This window comes from Folsomia candida, unplaced genomic scaffold (genome assembly GCF_002217175.1).
Source record: "Folsomia candida strain VU population unplaced genomic scaffold, ASM221717v1 Fcan01_Sc045, whole genome shotgun sequence".
Lineage (NCBI taxonomy): Eukaryota > Metazoa > Arthropoda > Collembola > Entomobryomorpha > Isotomidae > Folsomia > Folsomia candida.
The window spans coordinates 889,356-907,312 of record NW_019091237.1 but is presented as its reverse complement, the minus strand read 5'-3'; the positions used below and the strand labels follow the sequence as shown (position 1 = coordinate 907,312).

General features: G+C 41.0%; 4 protein-coding genes across 4 annotated transcripts; 2 read left to right on the top strand and 2 right to left on the bottom strand.

Annotated features, from left to right (window-relative positions):
• Nucleotides 1-2,358: 2,358 nt before the first annotated feature.
• LOC110861769 (secreted frizzled-related protein 5) lies at nucleotides 2,359-6,426 on the top strand. The gene is made up of 6 exons (XM_022110897.2): nucleotides 2,359-3,215; nucleotides 4,162-4,284; nucleotides 4,867-5,002; nucleotides 5,073-5,150; nucleotides 5,209-5,462; nucleotides 5,991-6,426. Exons 1-6 carry the CDS (start codon nucleotides 2,940-2,942, stop codon nucleotides 6,219-6,221), a joined length of 1,098 nt encoding a protein of 365 aa, XP_021966589.1. The 5' UTR covers nucleotides 2,359-2,939; the 3' UTR covers nucleotides 6,222-6,426.
• A 566-nt stretch (nucleotides 6,427-6,992) lies between these two features.
• On the bottom strand, nucleotides 6,993-10,068 carry LOC110861768 (E3 ubiquitin-protein ligase Siah1). Its single transcript, XM_022110896.2, has 6 exons — nucleotides 9,644-10,068; nucleotides 9,364-9,460; nucleotides 9,079-9,275; nucleotides 8,945-8,990; nucleotides 8,175-8,539; nucleotides 6,993-7,769 (listed from the first exon to the last, which is right to left on the bottom strand). Exons 1-6 carry the CDS (start codon nucleotides 9,776-9,778, stop codon nucleotides 7,623-7,625), a joined length of 987 nt encoding a protein of 328 aa, XP_021966588.1. The 5' UTR covers nucleotides 9,779-10,068; the 3' UTR covers nucleotides 6,993-7,622.
• A 137-nt stretch (nucleotides 10,069-10,205) lies between these two features.
• LOC110861767 (mitochondrial GTPase 1) lies at nucleotides 10,206-12,394 on the bottom strand. Its single transcript, XM_022110895.2, has 6 exons — nucleotides 12,201-12,394; nucleotides 11,832-12,094; nucleotides 11,609-11,756; nucleotides 11,335-11,493; nucleotides 11,009-11,203; nucleotides 10,206-10,556 (listed from the first exon to the last, which is right to left on the bottom strand). The coding sequence occupies exons 1-6, from the start codon at nucleotides 12,271-12,273 to the stop codon at nucleotides 10,372-10,374; spliced, it is 1,023 nt and encodes a 340-aa protein (XP_021966587.1). The 5' UTR covers nucleotides 12,274-12,394; the 3' UTR covers nucleotides 10,206-10,371.
• A 77-nt stretch (nucleotides 12,395-12,471) lies between these two features.
• Nucleotides 12,472-17,955, top strand: LOC110861792 (GPI mannosyltransferase 3). The gene is made up of 9 exons (XM_022110921.2): nucleotides 12,472-12,761; nucleotides 12,829-12,898; nucleotides 12,971-13,207; nucleotides 13,621-13,834; nucleotides 13,900-14,050; nucleotides 15,507-15,764; nucleotides 15,842-15,982; nucleotides 16,086-16,265; nucleotides 16,732-17,955. The coding sequence occupies exons 1-9, from the start codon at nucleotides 12,682-12,684 to the stop codon at nucleotides 17,114-17,116; spliced, it is 1,716 nt and encodes a 571-aa protein (XP_021966613.1). The 5' UTR covers nucleotides 12,472-12,681; the 3' UTR covers nucleotides 17,117-17,955.
• The last annotated feature ends 2 nt before the right edge of the window (nucleotides 17,956-17,957 follow it).

Genomic DNA, 17,957 nt, shown 5'->3' with positions numbered 1-17,957 from the left:
TATAAAAGCTGACAGAGCATCTTATTGTGTCCGAAATAGACGCATAATAAACCCACAATTATGACAAGAAGAAGAAGACACGCTACAGATAATAATTTGATTTTATTGACTCGTCGTCAGTCAGGGTGAGAGTGGTGACAATGGAGCGAGCCAATTAAGCAGGAGTGACGTGACGGGCGACACTAGTTACATTATTGACTCGTACTTTTTGTGCAGGTGGGTCGGATTAAGGGATTACGAGGAGTGTGTCACCTGTCCACCACAAGTTAAGGCCATCAGGGCAGGACGACTGCATATGTACACATGTCGAGTAAGTACTTAAAGCCATCAGGCAGCAGACACGCGAGCCCTTAAAACTTAAAGGAAGACCCTTTTTTACTCACTAATTTATTACGCTATTAATTAACGAAAACCAACCACGTGGTGGTAGCCGAGTTGTAAATTGGTACGAGAGAGAGACTTCAGAGAGAGAGATGATCGAATAAGTGAGAGGAGCTCGAAAATCTGGGCTTCTCAAGCGTCTGGTGCACACACATTTATGGATCTGCAGCTGCAGGAAGGCAGGAAAAGTGAGAATTTTGGCCTTTGTTTTATTACTTTTAGCACCACCACCACATGCACAATAATAACGTCAAGTAGTGTAGTAGTAGTGGGAGATGATGATTATTATGATTATGTCATGTCCACAATGTTGACACAGCTACGAGAAGAGAGAGAGAAGAAGCTGTCAAAACAGGGAGCCATAAAATGAGGCACACACGCCACCCGGAGAGAGCCTGTCACCACTAATTGCTCCCCCATCACCAGACCCCAACAAGACTTGGCTGTCTTCATAATCTCATCTTCTTCAAGAGATGATGATTCCAGAGGAGTCAGCAGTGTTCCGGATTTGTCACATTTCATGGAATGAAACGCAAGAAATGCGAGGTGCACGAAATAAGTATGCGCCATCCAGCTACACCTCGTTTCTTGCGCCTTAAATTTAGTGCAGGTCAGAATAGCAGCAAGAAACCACTTTATTTCTTGCAAATGGTCACTTTCCAATGTTCCGGGTTTGCTACATTTCTTGCAGTGCGAAACAAGCCACGTAAGAAATGCGAATCGCAACAAATATACGATGTATGAAGTATAGCGTAGTTTCTCGCGCCTTGCATTTCTCCCAGGTCAAAATAGCTGCACGACACGAAACCACTTTCTTTCCCCCAAGTGGTGGTCCTACTTGTCCCCGACGAAACCCTGCCGTTTGGTGCTGAGTGACACGTCCAAGTTCTCATTGACACTTGATAATAATTCTTTAGCCAGGAGTGCACTCACAATGCACATGTCAGACATGTTTCGCACGGATCTTCTTGAAACCAGCACTAAAATCTCAAGGAACTAAACACAAACAATAGTTAGTATGAAACTCAAGCACTTCTGCAGAATTCAAAAAGTTATGAAGGTTTTAATTTTGCGAAAACACGCATTTTCACCATGCGAAACTATATAGAGTTCACCTCTCCGCTGTCCCATTTTCTCCTGCGCTTCTCTTCACTAGGTCATACGTTTTCACTCAAAATTTAATTGATTAATTTCCTAACCAAGTTCTCATCCGATTTTTTATATTTGGCTTTTACATAATTTTTTAACACTTTTGAATATTTAAAATAAAAATTAAGTTGTTATCAGTGGAATTTTTTAAGGATTTGTTCAGAATAGGATCGATTTTCATTTAAATTTCTTTCACATTGCATATTTATATTTGTAAACTTATTTGACAATAAAAAACCAAACATACCAAGTTCCCTGTGTGATAAGGGCCAGCATCACACAAAGTCATAAGATTTTTGTCTTTATATCTCTTTAAATCTTGTCTTGTCTTGACTCTTATCTTTAAATCTTTAAAGACCCTCAACGCGAAAGAAATAAAAATCCATTATTCTGACTGAACCAATTTTGAAAAATAATTTCCACTTATAAGAAATTAGTTGAATCCATTTTAAACATTAATAAGTGTTAAAAAATTATGTAAAAGCCAAATATAAAAAATCGGATGAGAACTTGGTTAGGAAATTAATTAATCAAATTTTGAGTGCAAACCTATGACCTAGTGAAGAGAAGCGCAGGAGAAAATCGGACAGCAGAGAGGTGAACTCTGTATAGTTTCGCATGGTGAAAATACGCGTTTTCGCAAACTTAAAACCTTCATAACTTTTTGAATTCTGCAGAAGTGCTCAAATTTCATACTAACTATTGTTTGTGTTTAGTTCCTTGAGATTTTAGTGCTAGTATCATGAAGATCCGTGCGAAACATGTCTGACATGTGCATTGTCAGTCGACACCATCCATCTCGATGACTCTGATAAGGCGTTTTCCTTCCCGTCTGGCTCGTGTCAGGCTGTACACTGGTCTGGCTCCCCTTCCTGTTCGAAAAGGCCCATTGGGGGTCTATTCCTTCCTCCACTTCGCTCCGTTGTCCGTCGTCGCGTCCACAAACCAGGAGTCAGTACATAAAGTATGCTATATGAACTCCTCTCTGGTGGAGAGAGATTATTATGATTCTTCTTCTGCTGGAGGAGAGGAGGTATTTATTGGTGGGGAAAGAAGAAAAATGCCATCATCGATCACTCATCAAGTCACTCCTGCTGCTGCACCGAGTAAATGGGTCTTCTCTGGCAAAATCCTCGTATGTACGCTCAGTCACCCTCACACCCTCGACCAGGAGACACACTCATCCAGAACACAGCACGATATCATACATCATCTGAGTGGCTCGAGAGAAGGACAAAAATTCATACGAATTGAGCAGTAAATTCATGCAATCGTGGTAAATTGAGAAAGTTTGATAAGGCGTCGACTACTGGGTCGAATTTCATCCAGAAACTTTCCGTGTGTCGACGACTGGTCACACTGCGTGTCGAATTTCAGAAACTTTGTGTGTCTTTGTGACGACGACGACGATGACGATGCCACCTTTGGCCGTGATTTACTTCCTAATTTCGACCGGAGAGTTGTTAAGTTTCGTGGGGGGAGAGGAGGCCTACTTTTCCCCGACGGGGAGTCTTCTCGGGTCGGAGGAGGGGGGTTCCTCGTGGGGGGAGAGGGCGACGTACGGGAACGCTTTCTCCTGTCTCACCATCCCCCAGAACTTCACGCTGTGTCGGAATCTCGACTACTCCAACATGATGGTGCCCAACCTCCTGGGTCACGACTCCCTCCAGGAGGCCGACTACCATGTAAGTACCAGCAGAAATTTACCATAAATGCAGCCATAGTATGGACGGGGTCAGAGGTCAATTCATCCCAAAAGTACATATGCATCTGGTTTAGAGATTATGCAAATTAGGGAGATGCACTTCTTCTGAGATTGAGTTTCATCTACGTCATTGGGTGATTAAAAATGAGCTAATCTCTTCTTCTTCTTCTTCTTCGCCTTCTTATCATAATAATTCTCGACTTTTCTGCCCAGCTAAAATGCCATTTCTTCTTAATTGTGGTACAGATTTAGCATCTTCTGCACTCACTTCTGCACTTTGTAGTATGCACTCTGTCAGTCATGTCTTTTGACTCGTGTCAGTGGCCGCGGAAACAGTAGGTGGGGACATGTGGGGACAGTGACATTGCAGGATAAGGGAGGTTGTACGGGTTTGTATAACAAGGACAGATGATAAATAGGGACATTGAACAACCCGGGGACATTGTCCCTCTGTCCGCGGCCACTGGGGACGACTTTACTAACAGAAGAAACAGGACAGAGTGTCCGAGGAAGCCGTGGGGACATCTGGGGGCATTAATATTGTATGAGTTGGGGAGTGAGGGGTTTATAGTATATAAGATGGGGAGATGATGCGGATATCGAACAACCGTGGAGACATTGTCCCCCAATGTCCCCAATACGGCTTCCGCGGCCACTGATGGTGGTGCTGATGGTGGTGTTGAGCGAGAGATAAGAAGGACTTGTGTTGCAAAATGGGATGACTTTGATTGATTGATTGGTTATTTATTTTGATTGTGCATCTCCAGCACGGAGAGAGAGAGATTATTTCCGTCTGCAGCGTGTCACTCGTCATGCACACATTTACATATCATCATAATAATAATGTGGATGGATAAGGAGGAGGAGGATAATGTGGGGCATGCACATAGAGATAAGTGACTAATGGCTTGGGTTTTTTGTGACAGGCGAGGTCTTGGGTGCCCCTCTTGGGCCTGCAGTGCCACCCCGACACCCAATTGTTCCTCTGCTCCCTCTTCTCCCCCATCTGCCTGGACAGGCCCATCTACCCGTGCCAGTCGCTTTGCCAGGTGAGATAACCAAGCCTAATTAACAGTGGTCAAGTAACTAACAATGGTCAGAGGACAAGGTCTCCCACCAGATTTTGAGTAAATTAGTGTAAATTCTTAGAAAATTTGATTAGTATGAAATTTGGAAAAGACGCGATCTCCCAATGGGCACATTTGGCCAAGATATTTGCATCCCCTAGAGGAGAAAATGCGTCTTAAAGTCGACAAATTGTACACTTACCAAATTTACTAGGCATTTTCTCCTCTTTGGATGCAAACATCTCTGCCAAACGTGCCCATTGGGAGATCGTGTCTTTCGCAAAGTTCATACTACTCAAATTTGTCATGAATTGACACTATTTTGAGTCTCAAAATCGGAGGAGAGCATACGCTGGACGGCCTCATTTGTTATATATTATTTGCATTGCATTTGTTATGTTCTGTGAGGGTAGAGCCTAAATAGTGAGAAACCCTAGCATGAGTTCAAGGGTTTCTCATTAATTCATTATGCAGGCTCTACCCACACAAAGCATAACAAATACAATGCAAGTTTAATAGAAAAGGTCGTCTATAATATTAATAATGCTATTTTTTCTTCTTCAGGGCGTCCAAGCGAAATGCGAGCCGCGCATGTTGACCTACAAGTACCCTTGGCCATCCATGTTCCGCTGCGACCAGTTTCCCGATGGCGACCTTTGCATCAAACCAGGCGCCGCGAACAACTCGGAACGACTGCTAGGTAAGGAGTTTGATAAGAAGTGGATAATTTAAGTATATAGTTATGCTAATCCTGTTGTGCTTATCTGTAGATGAGCCCGACTGCCCGTCCTGTAACCAGGCGCACACCTGCGAAAACATCGTGGACCACTTTTGCCGAGCAGATTTCGGTAAGAAAATTCATAAATTTTCCATTTTTTGGGGGGATTTCATGAAGATTTTCTACAGTGTTTCGAGCCAAGCTGAAGCGTCTCTCCCGCGGGGGGACGTCGCAGTTGGAGTGGCGTCGCGGAAAATGGTTTAAACCCGCGGGACGTGGCGAAACGGGGGCCGCCAGTGCGGGGCGTGAGCTCACCTTGGACCATAAGGATAACTGCTGCGCGTCCAAGCTACGTCCCGGTGCGGCCTATTTGGTGATGGGGGTCAAACGTGGGGATCAGAATGTCGCCACGTTCGTCATGGCGTGGAATGCGGGAGATAAGGTGAGGAGAATCGATAAGCGACATGTAGCCTATCAGGTGGAAGAAAGTAGTTTCTTGCAGGGAAATGTTTTGACCTGGGAGAAATGCAGGGCGCAAGAAACTACGCCGCGCTGCTGTAGTAGTTCATCCTCAGCGCGGGTCATATTTCTCACACTTTCTCCCACTTTCTTGCACCTCCCATTTCTCCATTTCTTGCGTTTCTTGCCTCCCAGTGCAAGAAATGTATGTAGAAAATCCACAAAAAACGAAATCATGTTCCATATTTGCGTCACTGTCCCCACGAGGTTTTCATACGTACATACAAACGCCGACGGTAAGGATAAGTAGTTGGTTTGGAGAGAGAAAGTGGAGAAAGTTGTTTAGTTGAGGAGGAGGGGATCCTATTATTTTTTGGAGAAAGTGATCTCCTGGCTGGCTGGCTGGAAGAAGCTTATCGCCGATAAGTTATCGGGCATGGCATGGCCAGCATTTTTATGAGCCAAAGACGACACCAAGATAACAATTTGTATCTATTTGTTTGCCCTATAGGTTTTGAAAAACGCGATCCGCACCTTCCGCTCTGGCCTGGACTGTTCCAATCCACTCCCCATGTCGGTGGGGTCCGAGTCCGCGAACGTGACGAGTACTCGGAGGAGGAAGAGGAGGCGGGGTGGTGGTGGGCGATCGGCGACGACGACACCGGCGACCAGTCAGTACGGCGGGTGCAGGGTGGCCGCTTCTTCTTCGTCCTCGACGACGACACAGAAATCGACTCGGTGAAGGGGGCCACATTTTTTGAGGGGGCGGGGCGGGGACCATGACAAGTATTATGAAGGGAGTAGTGACGAACGAGGGCATTTATTAGCTTGTAGGACGGAATGGCTAGTATGTATTACGACCAAGATGAGGATGACGTGTACATAGACTGGGGGGAATTTGTGGGGGGTGGGGGCACCCTTAATGTAGGATTGGATGACGAACCACGAAAATTAACGCATTTTTAATTATTTCTCGTCCCTGGAAATTTATTTTAAAATTCTGAACGACAACTTTGTAGTCGGTGAGTTGATTGATGGAATGGCGTTGAGTTTTTTGAGCCAGTTTCGACGAATCCCAATTTTTCTGAAGGCTTCCTAAACTTGAGATCTACTCCGCCAAAAAGTGTCAAAATCTGGTGTACATTTTCAAAAAATTGGGAACTCTCTGCTCTACAAATTTGTCGTCCAGAATTTTAAAATAAGTTCACAGAACCGAAAAATTACTAAAAATATGCTCATTTTGACGATATCCGTCCTACGTTGAGTGGAAGGTGTGTGGACAAAATTGTAAAAAACCGAGTAAATAAAAACAATAATTCTAAATACGTCTAGTTAAATATTTTTGAGTCGCGTGGCGTTTCTCCAATTGTGTTATCGCATTCAATAAATAATAATAATTAATATGTAATTAGTAAAAATACGATCTGTAATAAATAAATAAATAAATGTAACACAATATTTAATTATGATTATGCATGATGTCATTTAATAAATAAATTGATTGCTCGATTGATTGATAAGTAAACTTTAACTGTGATCTATTTTTAATTCAGGTTTCATATCGATTCAAATAATAGCAATAATCTACATATTTTTTGCACACTTTGTGGATTAACCGGCATAAAAAATAAACTTTAAATTGGGTACAATTTCAATTTTGCATGTATAAAAAAATATTCATCACCTAACCCTCCGCAAAAAATGGAATGGTTGGTTTGCTTTGGTAAATAGAGAGAACGCTAGGGTTGGAATGCCTCAAATTTCCTGATTTTGTTGACATCGTGTACTGCTAATTTAAGAACTATTTAATTAATTGAATACTAATTAATTAAGAACTATTTATAACTGAGGAAAAACTTGGGTTATGGATCACAAAAAGGTTTGACTCGTGTTGTTAATTGATTGATTATTGAGGGGCGTGTGAAACCGTGGGGGCGGTAAGATTGTGGGGGGGGAAGGATAGGGAATTATCCTTTCTGTGGGGACATGGTACCCCCCACCACACACGGTTCCACAACGCCACCATTCACACCGGTGTCGAGAGATTGATGAGATTTGTACAACTAATACATAACTAATCTAAATACGTAACAATAATAAAGTTGACTTGTGTTCTGTTCTGTTCTGTTCTTGTCGTGGTCACTCAATCCATAGCAGAGGATGACGTGGAAGGATGTCCGCCACTACATTGACCTTGATTTTGACCAGGGCCTTGTCCTTGACCTTGACCACCACCTCCACAAGGGACCGTCTCGGCCAGGAATGACGTCTGCTTTTTCAATTTCGTCAACTGTGAAAGAGTTAATGAATCAAAATTAGAGAGAATTGTCGAAATCCGCACATTTGTACTTATTTCTAGGCTTCGGGAATTTATTTTGAAAATCTGGGCGACGAATTTGTAGAGCAGGGAGAGTTGCCAAGTTTTTAAAAATATGTATACACTTCAGATTTTGACACTTTTTGAAGAAGATTTCAAGTTTATGGAAATATTGGAACTCAACGAAACTGGCGTAAAAAAAACTCATCACCATTCTATCAATAAACTCACTTCCTACAAATTTGTCGTTCAGAAATTTAAAATAAATTCCCAGACCCGAGAAATGATTACAAATGTGTTGATTTTGACGATTTTAGTGAAGACTAATTCAGTCCTACGTTAATATGGTGGATATTGTGGACACATATATTGACCTACCATGGAAATTGTCACGTTAATCCCAAGATTGCCACTCTCAGAGAAGTGACCCCCCACTCCGCTGTCGAAGACGAGACAATCGGATTTAGCAATGGCGGAGGAGATTCCTTCATGAATCGATCGTGTCGTCGCTTCCCACGTCATTCGGCGCCGCTGTCCAGTCAATTCCAAACGGTAGGCGAATTTATCCGCCTGTTTGCGACTGCCGATGAGTTGGACGATGGCGAAGAAAGCGATGTGGCCATCGGGTCGTTCTTGCTTTTCCAGGACGAGCATGAAATGTTGGCCGAAGCAGGATTGCATCATGACCCAGTCCACAGCACCGGGGAGATTTATGTCCGTCGCCAGAAATACGATGTCCTCGCCTGTGGTAAAGAAAATATGAATTTTAGGGCATATTTTCATTTTCAAAGTTGCATTTTTTGTACAATTTCTGTACGATTTTTGTATTGTTTTTATATTTTTTTGTCGAGAATCATCATAATTATTATAAACTTTAGATGCCTAAGGTTTGAGAAATAGGCGAAATACTGACTTATTTTTGAACTTATTTAGAAAAACTAAGAAATATTAACAAATGTGATTTTTCTGGCATTTAAAAATTTTTCTTTTTCATGAAGTTTTTGTAGTCTAATTTGGTTTTTCGTCTAAAATCATAAAAATATTTACAATACTTTTGCATCGTGCCTCATCAAATGAAAATACACATCTGTCGTAAGGTTTAATTTTAACACGGTAGTTAATTACTGATTAATTACATAAATGGCTACCTTGCAAGGTGGTGATTGACTTATGACTCAATAATAAATGCGGCATCTAATAAATATAATATTATATCAATTAATATCAACAATATCAACTAATATCGGTAATAACAGTAAGTAAACAGTTACAAAATACTTACCACGCCATCGAGAGATCCGCTCCATTTGCACTGCGCTCCAGGACAGGGACAAACGTAGGGTCGAAATTCACACAGCTTATCTTCATGTTCTCCCTTATCGGGGTGCAGGTGAAGGGCGGGACACCCGTTCGAGGCGTACTTACAGGGAAAGAATACCGTCGATGCGACCTTCTCCATCGCCAAGTTACGAATGTTTCCTGCGCCCAATAGATAATCAAATATGATATCAAATCAGAAACTCAAATATGGATGATAGATAAGGTCAAATTTTGCTACTCCTCTCACCCAACGGGCCTCGACATGACGGGCACGAGCTAAGTTTAGGGCGACACATACTGCAAACCAGGTGCCCCCCTTGACATTGGAAAATGGGGGGTAAAACCTGCAAAAATAAGGAAAACAGTCATTAATTAACAAGAAAACCAATCCTAAAACTATTATCCTCTTAAAAAACAATACAAAAATGAGTTAAAAATAAAGTAAAAGTCGCAATTTTACAAAAAATGAAACTACACATAATCCTAAAACTGAGAAAATGATTAAATAATGTTGCCCAACGTCTTACGTAATCGAAGCAAACCGGACATTCGAAGAAACTTGAGAGATCAGTCGGATTGGGGCCACCCCCTTCACCTCCACCCCCACGACCCCCACGTCGTTTGGGTTGTACTGCAAATGCCACTGCAAAATTGCCCGACATTCTTGCACTATGTCGTCGTCATCCTCAAAAAGGTCAACAAGTCAACAGCACCAGCACCAAAAAGAAACAGAAGAACAACTGCAAACTGACAAGTACTATTGACCAACCCCCCACCCCCAGTGGTCCTTTAGGCAGCAGGGACAACCCTCCTGTGAAAGAGGGGGCAGTAAAATTATAGTTAATTAATTAATTCTATAATTATTTAAGAGTGTAAAAAGTAAATAAAGTAAAGTATGTAGTGAGAGTTTTTTTGGGGTTGGTCAACAACACTGTCAGCAGCTGGCTGAGTTTAGGTTGTGAGAGACTCTCACTTGATGCTGAATAGGTAAATGCCAATAGAAATTTGCGAATTTGCAATTTTTTTGATGACAATCCATATTTAGCGAGAAGGATGATGAGACGAATAAAGATTAACTGAACTGTCATGTAAAATTATAACCGTGTCTTTATTTCATGGAAGTGATGATGATGATGACAATACATAAATTCTCATGATAACGAACGATGATTCATAAGAATTCATGATTATACGTAACTTAATGGTGTTAATTAATTCTTCTTGTTAGGATGATTAGCTAAGTGTCGTTTATTTTTCAGCCCGTAGAACTACTACTGCTCATCCAAGTTTCGTTGGGGTGAAGGTGCATCTTTTCATGGGAATCGTGTACTCCGGTGTGGTCGATCTCGTCGAGAATAATTTTGCCAAAGTCGCCAGCTCTGAACTTTTCGATAAACATTTTAGCCATGATGTCAAAGTTGGGTTTTTTAATGAGGCCACCTGTAAAAAGAGAAAGAGGAAAAAGTGATGTAAATTGCATGGTAAATTGCATGATGTGAAAATAGAGTATCTTGATCTCTGTTTTTCCAATGGTTTGGATTTCCAGGGGTGTTACACCCATAAAAAGACGAAGATGAACATGGAGAAGACAATAGTTAGACGAAAATGCAGGTTGAATGAAGAAATTAACTTTTTATCGCTGTTAAAATACTTTATTTTTAGAAAATCGTGAAAATCAAGTATTTTTCCAGCTCTAAAACGTTAATTTCTTCGTAAAACCTGCATTTTCATATGACTGCTGCCTTCTCCACGTAGATTCTCGTCTTTTTGTGGGTGTAACAGCTATAGAAAACTAAACCCTGGGAAGAAGCGGAGATTAGAATACTATATTTTGACATAGTATTTAGATAAATATTTAAAATATGGATTTAATGTGGCGAATGATAACCCACCTGATGCATTGAAGTCTTTGACGGTATACATAATATTCAAATGAATGCAGGCTTTCGTAAGGGTTGTCGTGATGCAGTCGCAAGGTCCGTCCAACCCCATCCAGGTCACGTAGCGAGTATTCTTCCGGCTGTTAAGAACGTAAAGAATGTAGTCCGCAATTAACATCTCTCCAACGTCGTGGTCAGGCAGGTTTCCTGGTTAAATAACATTAATTAATACCACAATTAATTGAAATTAGAGTGCAGGGAACTTAATTAGTAACATGATTAACTATATGATTATAATAATTATCATAAAAATCAATCTACAGTTTAATCCTACTAACCACAAACTGCCAATTTCAGTCCGGTCTCATCCCCATCAATTTTAGGGGTTAGAATTCCAGGCGTATCGAAAAGGAAGATTGTAGGATTTTCGGAAACTTTCACTTTTTCATGGACACATTTCGTAACTCCGGCGGATGGTCCGACTTTCAGGGAACGACCTGACAAAGAAACAAAGTTGTTTACGCAAATAAATAAATATTTATCCTAACCCATAATTAATTAGCGCAGTTAATTAACGTCATTAAAGTTAATCGACTGGTCGAGTGGACGAACCTTTCTTCATATTCCTAGCTCTGAGAATATTGATAAGCGATGATTTCCCCACGTTCGGCACACCGATAATCATGGCGTGAAACTCAGTCGTATTCGTGCGATGGTAACGATCCGATTCTTCGATTAGTTTCCGCATTAGAGGTGTTATCTGGATGATGAGATATTCACTAATTAATTTAATTGTTCATATTAATCTTCTTAATTATTAATTAACTCAACTAACCTTCTTGATTCCCGAATCCTGATCATTTTTAGCATTCGTGAACACAATATGTGGCGTTGAGGAGGTGATAAGTGGCGACGCCGCGATGGCACGAGCAGTCTCACGTGGAATCAGGTCGACTTTATTCAGTACTAAAATATGTGGCTTATCACCGACAAGAGATTGTGCAAAGTTTGGATTCCTTCCGGAAAATGGGATTCTGGCATCGTGTAATTCTAAAATACAGTCTACAGAACGAAGCTTTGCTTGCATTTGTTTCATCCCTAAACCAAAAAGAAGGTTATTTATTCAGTTAAAGTACTAAATCAGCAATTAAATGTAAATTATTGACAATTAAACCTTTTAAAATTAAAAAAAAGTATCACTTACCCGAATTCATATGCTTCGGATACCAATTAAGAGTGCGAGAAAGACGTCCAAAACCTTGTCGAAAGCTACCCATGATAATATAATTTATCTTTAATTAATTCCACAACAATGTCAAAGATAATTACGCCATTTATTTAATTTAATTGCTCAGCTGACTAGATTTCCGAGACAGCAAGTAAAGTTAATACATGCGCTATAGTCTCACTTTGCCCCTTGCCGGGTGGCGGGAAGGGGCCAAGTTTGAACATATTTTCCCCTTCTTGTCAGTCAGTCAGTTTTCTCTGAGGGGAGAAGAACAGGGCGCTGACGGAGAGGAGGTCATTTCAGCCCCAGAAGAAGTGTCACGGAGGAGGAGAACAGCGCCCTTGATAAGTGACCTTGCCTTGATAAGACCACACCCTCCGCGCCTCGTCGTCGCCGCCGTCGCCAAGCCGGCCTGACCCGCTCTTGAGTCGTTAAGAATAAGGGTCGTTCAGTTGTCATGGGGGCTCGTCGGGTCAAGATGAAAAATCCACGCAGAACCAGCACCGAGGATGAGAGAACACTCGCCACAATCATCAGGTGAACAGAATTAGGTTTAGTGAATAATTAATTAATTAATTAACTAACTAACTAATTTGCATATTAGAATGATGCGAAGTCAGAAGAAGAAGGTGCTCACAATGGCGGCCACTCCTCTTTGGAAAAGGATCGGAATGGTGGGTGGTAGTAAAATTGATAAAATTGTGGAATAGTTTTTACAAAATTTTATTGTTTATTTTTTCGTATAGCGAAAGTATCTGATGGTGTGTCTCTTGTTCCGCTGGTTGTCCGCGTTCCTGATCCAGACGGAGTTTGTGCCTGACGAAGCGTGGCAGTCGACGGAGGTGGCCTACGTGTACACATGGGGGAGAGGTCACTTGACGTGGGAGTGGCTCGTCGGCCTGCGCAACCATCTCTTCCCCTTCGTAATCACGGCCTTGTACAAAACGCTCAAGTGGATGGGGGCCGACTCGCCGTATGCACTGGTACGGATTGACGGACAATGGGGGTCGACTGGCGAGTGCTGTCCGATTTTGGGAAAATTAGTGGGAATTGATGATAGATTTAGTTAGTATGAAATTTGCGAAAGATAAGATCTCCCAAGGGCACGTTTTGCAGAGATATTTGCATCCGAAGAAGAGAAAAACGCGCAGTAAAGTTGACAAATTGTACACTTTCCAAATTTACTTTTTTTCTCTTCTTCGGATGCAAATATCTCTGCTAAACGTGCCCATTGGGAGATCATGTCTTTTGCAAATTTCATATTAATTAAATTCGCAATCGATTGACATTAATTTGCTAAAATTGTAGAGCATACGCTGGCCGACATCCATTTGAAGAGTTAATTAATATCCTTAATTATTATGGATTAATAATGTTTATATTATTGGTCGTCTAGTTGATCATTCCGCGACTGGCGATGGCGACTCTGACGGCGTTCGGTGACTGGAGCCTTTTCCTCTACTGTACATCGCGATTCGGGATTTCGAGCGCAAAATGGAGCTTGACCTTCATGTTGACGTGTTGGTTTACATTCTACTGCGGCGCAAGAACATTGACAAATTCGGTAGAGATGAGTTTGAACTGCATCGCGATGTACTTGATGCAAATGCGTGAGTAGCATTATTTAAAGGACACAAGTAATTAATTTATTAAGAAGTTAACTTTGTGCTTTTAGACCAAATCGTGCCGATGGTGGGTGTCGTCGCGTTGAACTTTGTGATCCGTCCGACCGCCGTGGTCATCTGGATACCGCAGGTTTGGGAAGTGTTGAAACTGTTCTTTCCCATGAGAGTGGCCCATCGACTCCCGGCTGCTATTCTTGTTGGGTGAGAGACCAGGGGTGGTCAAAATACAGTATTTTGAGCTTAGTTCTTCCAAGGGGTTGGATTTCCAGGGTTGTTACACCCACAAAAAGACGAAACTCTACGTGGAGAAGGCAACAGTTAGTCAAGAAATGCACGTTTTTTTAAGAAATCAAGTTTTTATCACTATCAAAATACTGCATTTTCACGATTTTTCTTAGTGAGGCAAATACCTGGCAACGAAAAAAATTTGCTAAGTATGCATTTACCCCACCCAAAAAAAGTGACATAAGTCGATTTCTCGGTCATTTCTCAACCGATTTTGATGAAATTTTGCACAGATCATTGTTAGACAATTTAGAAAAGATGTGCTAGTCGACTTGGCGAATTTTTGATTTTTACCTAAGTTATGTGCCAAAATGTGCAAAAATTTTCCCCTGAAAACATATTTATTTTTATGATTCATAAGTGGTGTATCTCAGCATGCTCGCTTATTGAAAATATTTTAGTCAAAGTCATTACGGATATTTTAAGCGCAAAATGACCTAAATCGGTTGAGAAATAACGGCGTTATTCAAGTTTGAAAATCAAAAATTTAATAAAAATATTCAGGGTGCCGATAATAACGGCGGTTGTGCAGTAAAAATAATGTCTTTGACAACCAATTACAAGTTTTAAATAAACAAGGCCCCCAAAAAAAGGAAATCTTAGTGAGTCAGCGCAATCGCAGTTAATAAATAAAATTAGATTGAATAACTTTTGCATCACCGCTCGGGATAATTTTTACTGGGTCCACTGTAAATTTAGTTTTGCATACGCATGAACTCTTGCATTCATTAAATTAATTGAGATTACAAGATGACGTTTTTACTATTGAACGAGATGTTGGCTAAATTAATCGATATGATATTGTGAACTGCGAATTTTAAATTTAGAAAGAGTTGAAAGTCTACAATTTCGATATATAAATTTCAATATCCTATTAATCCCTATTCTGATGAAATCTCCAGACCCACGATTGCTTGACATTAAGTATCTACGTCTTTTATAGATTGATAAAGTGTCAAATAATCTTGCTCCAGAACCTTTGAGGGGGGGGGGCAATTATTCTTAATGATTAATTAATGCTTCCAGGAAAAATGATACCGAGAGCGGTGATGCAAAAGTTATTCAATCTAAATTTATTTATAACTGTGATTGCGCTGACTCACTAAGATTTCCCATTTTTTGGGGCCTTGTTAAAAAATAATATATTCTGACAGCGATACAAGAGTTACTTTCTTGCAAAACGTGCATTTTCGACCGAATATTGCCTTCTACACGTAGATTCTCCTCTATTTGTGGGTTTGATTCCCCTGGAACTCTAAATCCTAAGTGGAAATGAGCTCAAAATACTGCATTTTGACGAAGTATTTTAAAAAGCAGTGATGATAAAGTGGGAGTAAAATACTAAGAGATTCTTTAATTATTTAATGAACAGGTTGAGTGTGATCGTTGTGGGTGCAATTGTTGACTCGTTCGTGTACGGAAAAGCTATGATGACCTGGCTGCGATTCATCCAGTTCAACTTTATCCAGGGTGACTCAGCCCAGTTTGGGGAGCATCACGTCCTTTGGTACTTTTACTCTGGGGTGCCATCCATCCTCGGTCTCAGCGTCGTCCCCCTTCTCGTCTCCCTCTCACTCCGGCTACACGAGAAGGAATGGACCGTCATTCTGGGTTTCATATCCTGCTTCAGGTGATACTCACTAATTAACTAATCAACTAATTAAGGAGATTGCTTATTAGAGAAAGTTGTGCCTGTATTTTTTCCAGTCTGATCCGTCACAAAGAGATCCGCTTCCTCTTGCCAATCCTTCCCCACATGTTTGCCGTGATTGGGGACGTGTTCTACAAGTGTGGCGAGCTGGGTAAAGATCCCGAGGTTGTAAAAAGGGAGAAGATCGACATTGGCAGGTAATAAATATGACTAATACTGAATTAATTGCTAGTAAACAAGAGACGAACATTATTGAAAATTGAAAATTTTGAGTGTACACTGACGTATGATTTTACACAGAATGCTCAACAATTGGTTTTTCCTCACCCTGGTGGTCAACATTTTGGCTGCTCTGTACTTCTGCTCATTCCACCAAGGAGGGATCCTCCCCATCGCAAATTATGTCAACTTGCAGTCTGCTTCCATCACAGCGCCGCACATTTGGGTCATGATGCAGTGCTACTCCGTCCCCGTCTTCACGTACGTTTATTTATCAAGGAATTTAATTATTCAAGCAATTCACCCAGTCATTAGTAACTTTGTAAAATCCGTGTGGTTTGTACCACCGTTTTACAAACTTTTACAATATAAAACTACGACGCCTTTGATCTGAGCAAGTTTACAAAAATTTGTGAGCTAATTTTCCTTCGAAATATTTGTGAAGTTTATACGTTAGCAGAATTTATGGATTTTGCAATGTTACCAAGGACTGCGTGAATTGCTTAAGCGTGTATTTTACTTACCTGTTTTTACACCCTCAATTTCGTACCCTGTATAAAAACGGGTAAAATACACACTGACACGATTCACGCAGTCCTTGATAACATGGCAAAATCCGTAAATTCTATAAACTTGCAAACTTTTACACATATTTTAGAAGTTTGTAAGTTTACAATGTTCCCAAGACCTCCGTTCTTCACCTCACAATTTATCCTACCCATTCCAGATACATGCACAACCCATCCGCCACGTTCGAGTATTTTACCTGCGCTCCATCCAGTCTTGCCGGTTCCGTGACGTCGCGCCTGCACAACGCCGAGTTTCCCTTCTCCACGAACGTGACCTTTTTGGAGGACTTCATCTCCGCCAAACTCCTCCCGAACGGGACCCTGCCCCACTTCATCCTCTCCTTCGACACCATCTCCTCCAAACTGATCAGCCTCTTGGGAAAAGTCGTCATCAATGGTGCTGCCCTCGCCCCCTACGAGGTGTGCTTCTCCCACGTCCACGCCCACTTCGGTGACCAACAAGGCCTCGCTCAGGTCCTCTGTGCGAAAGGGGTGAAAGACTGGGTCGCGCCGGAGGTGAATAACGGAGGACACGACTTGTAACAAAAATCGGACTACTAATTCATAAATGTGTATTTTAATAGTGCTCATAATTACAAAATTTCGTGTATAAATAATCAGAAAAGGTGGTGGTCAAATCAAAATTTAGGAGTTGAAGACAAATCTAGTGACTGGAGGTGAATAATAATCATCATCACGACCTGTAAAACAACGACACGAATCGGACTACTACCATAATTCATAAATGTGTATTTTAATAGTGCTCATAATTACAAAATTTCGTGTGTAAATAACCAGAGGTGGTCAACACTTGGGGGGATGGAGACGGACAAATCTAGTGACTGGGTCGCTCCGGAGGTGAATAACAACGAATCGGACTAACTACTATTCTAATTCATAAATGTGTATTTTAATAGTGCTCATATAATCTACAAAATTTCCCGTGTATGTAAATAACCAAGATCAAAACTTAGGAGTTGATAGAACACAAATCTAGTCTGGTTGTTTTTTTTAACACCAAAACACTACTTATTCGCCCGGTGAACGAAATAATTTATACAAATTTCCTATATTATATAAATATATCCCTTCGCCTGTAACGTATCATATTTATCAAGCCGACTACAAAAAAAATAGTGCAAATGTCGCAGAATTCCAGCCCGCTCCTTCCTCTCCTTCTTCTTCTTATATCTTTTGCTACGACGAGTTTGTACTTAAACTAATCTAATAATGAATTATTGTACTATTTATTATGGAGAGAGAAAAGTAGATGAAAAAAATCCTATGTACTACGACTATTTACAAAACTGAGATCTCAGGTATATGCAAAATCCTAGAGAGTAAATGAATGAATAAATAAAGCCATGCGTCTTTTTACGAAATT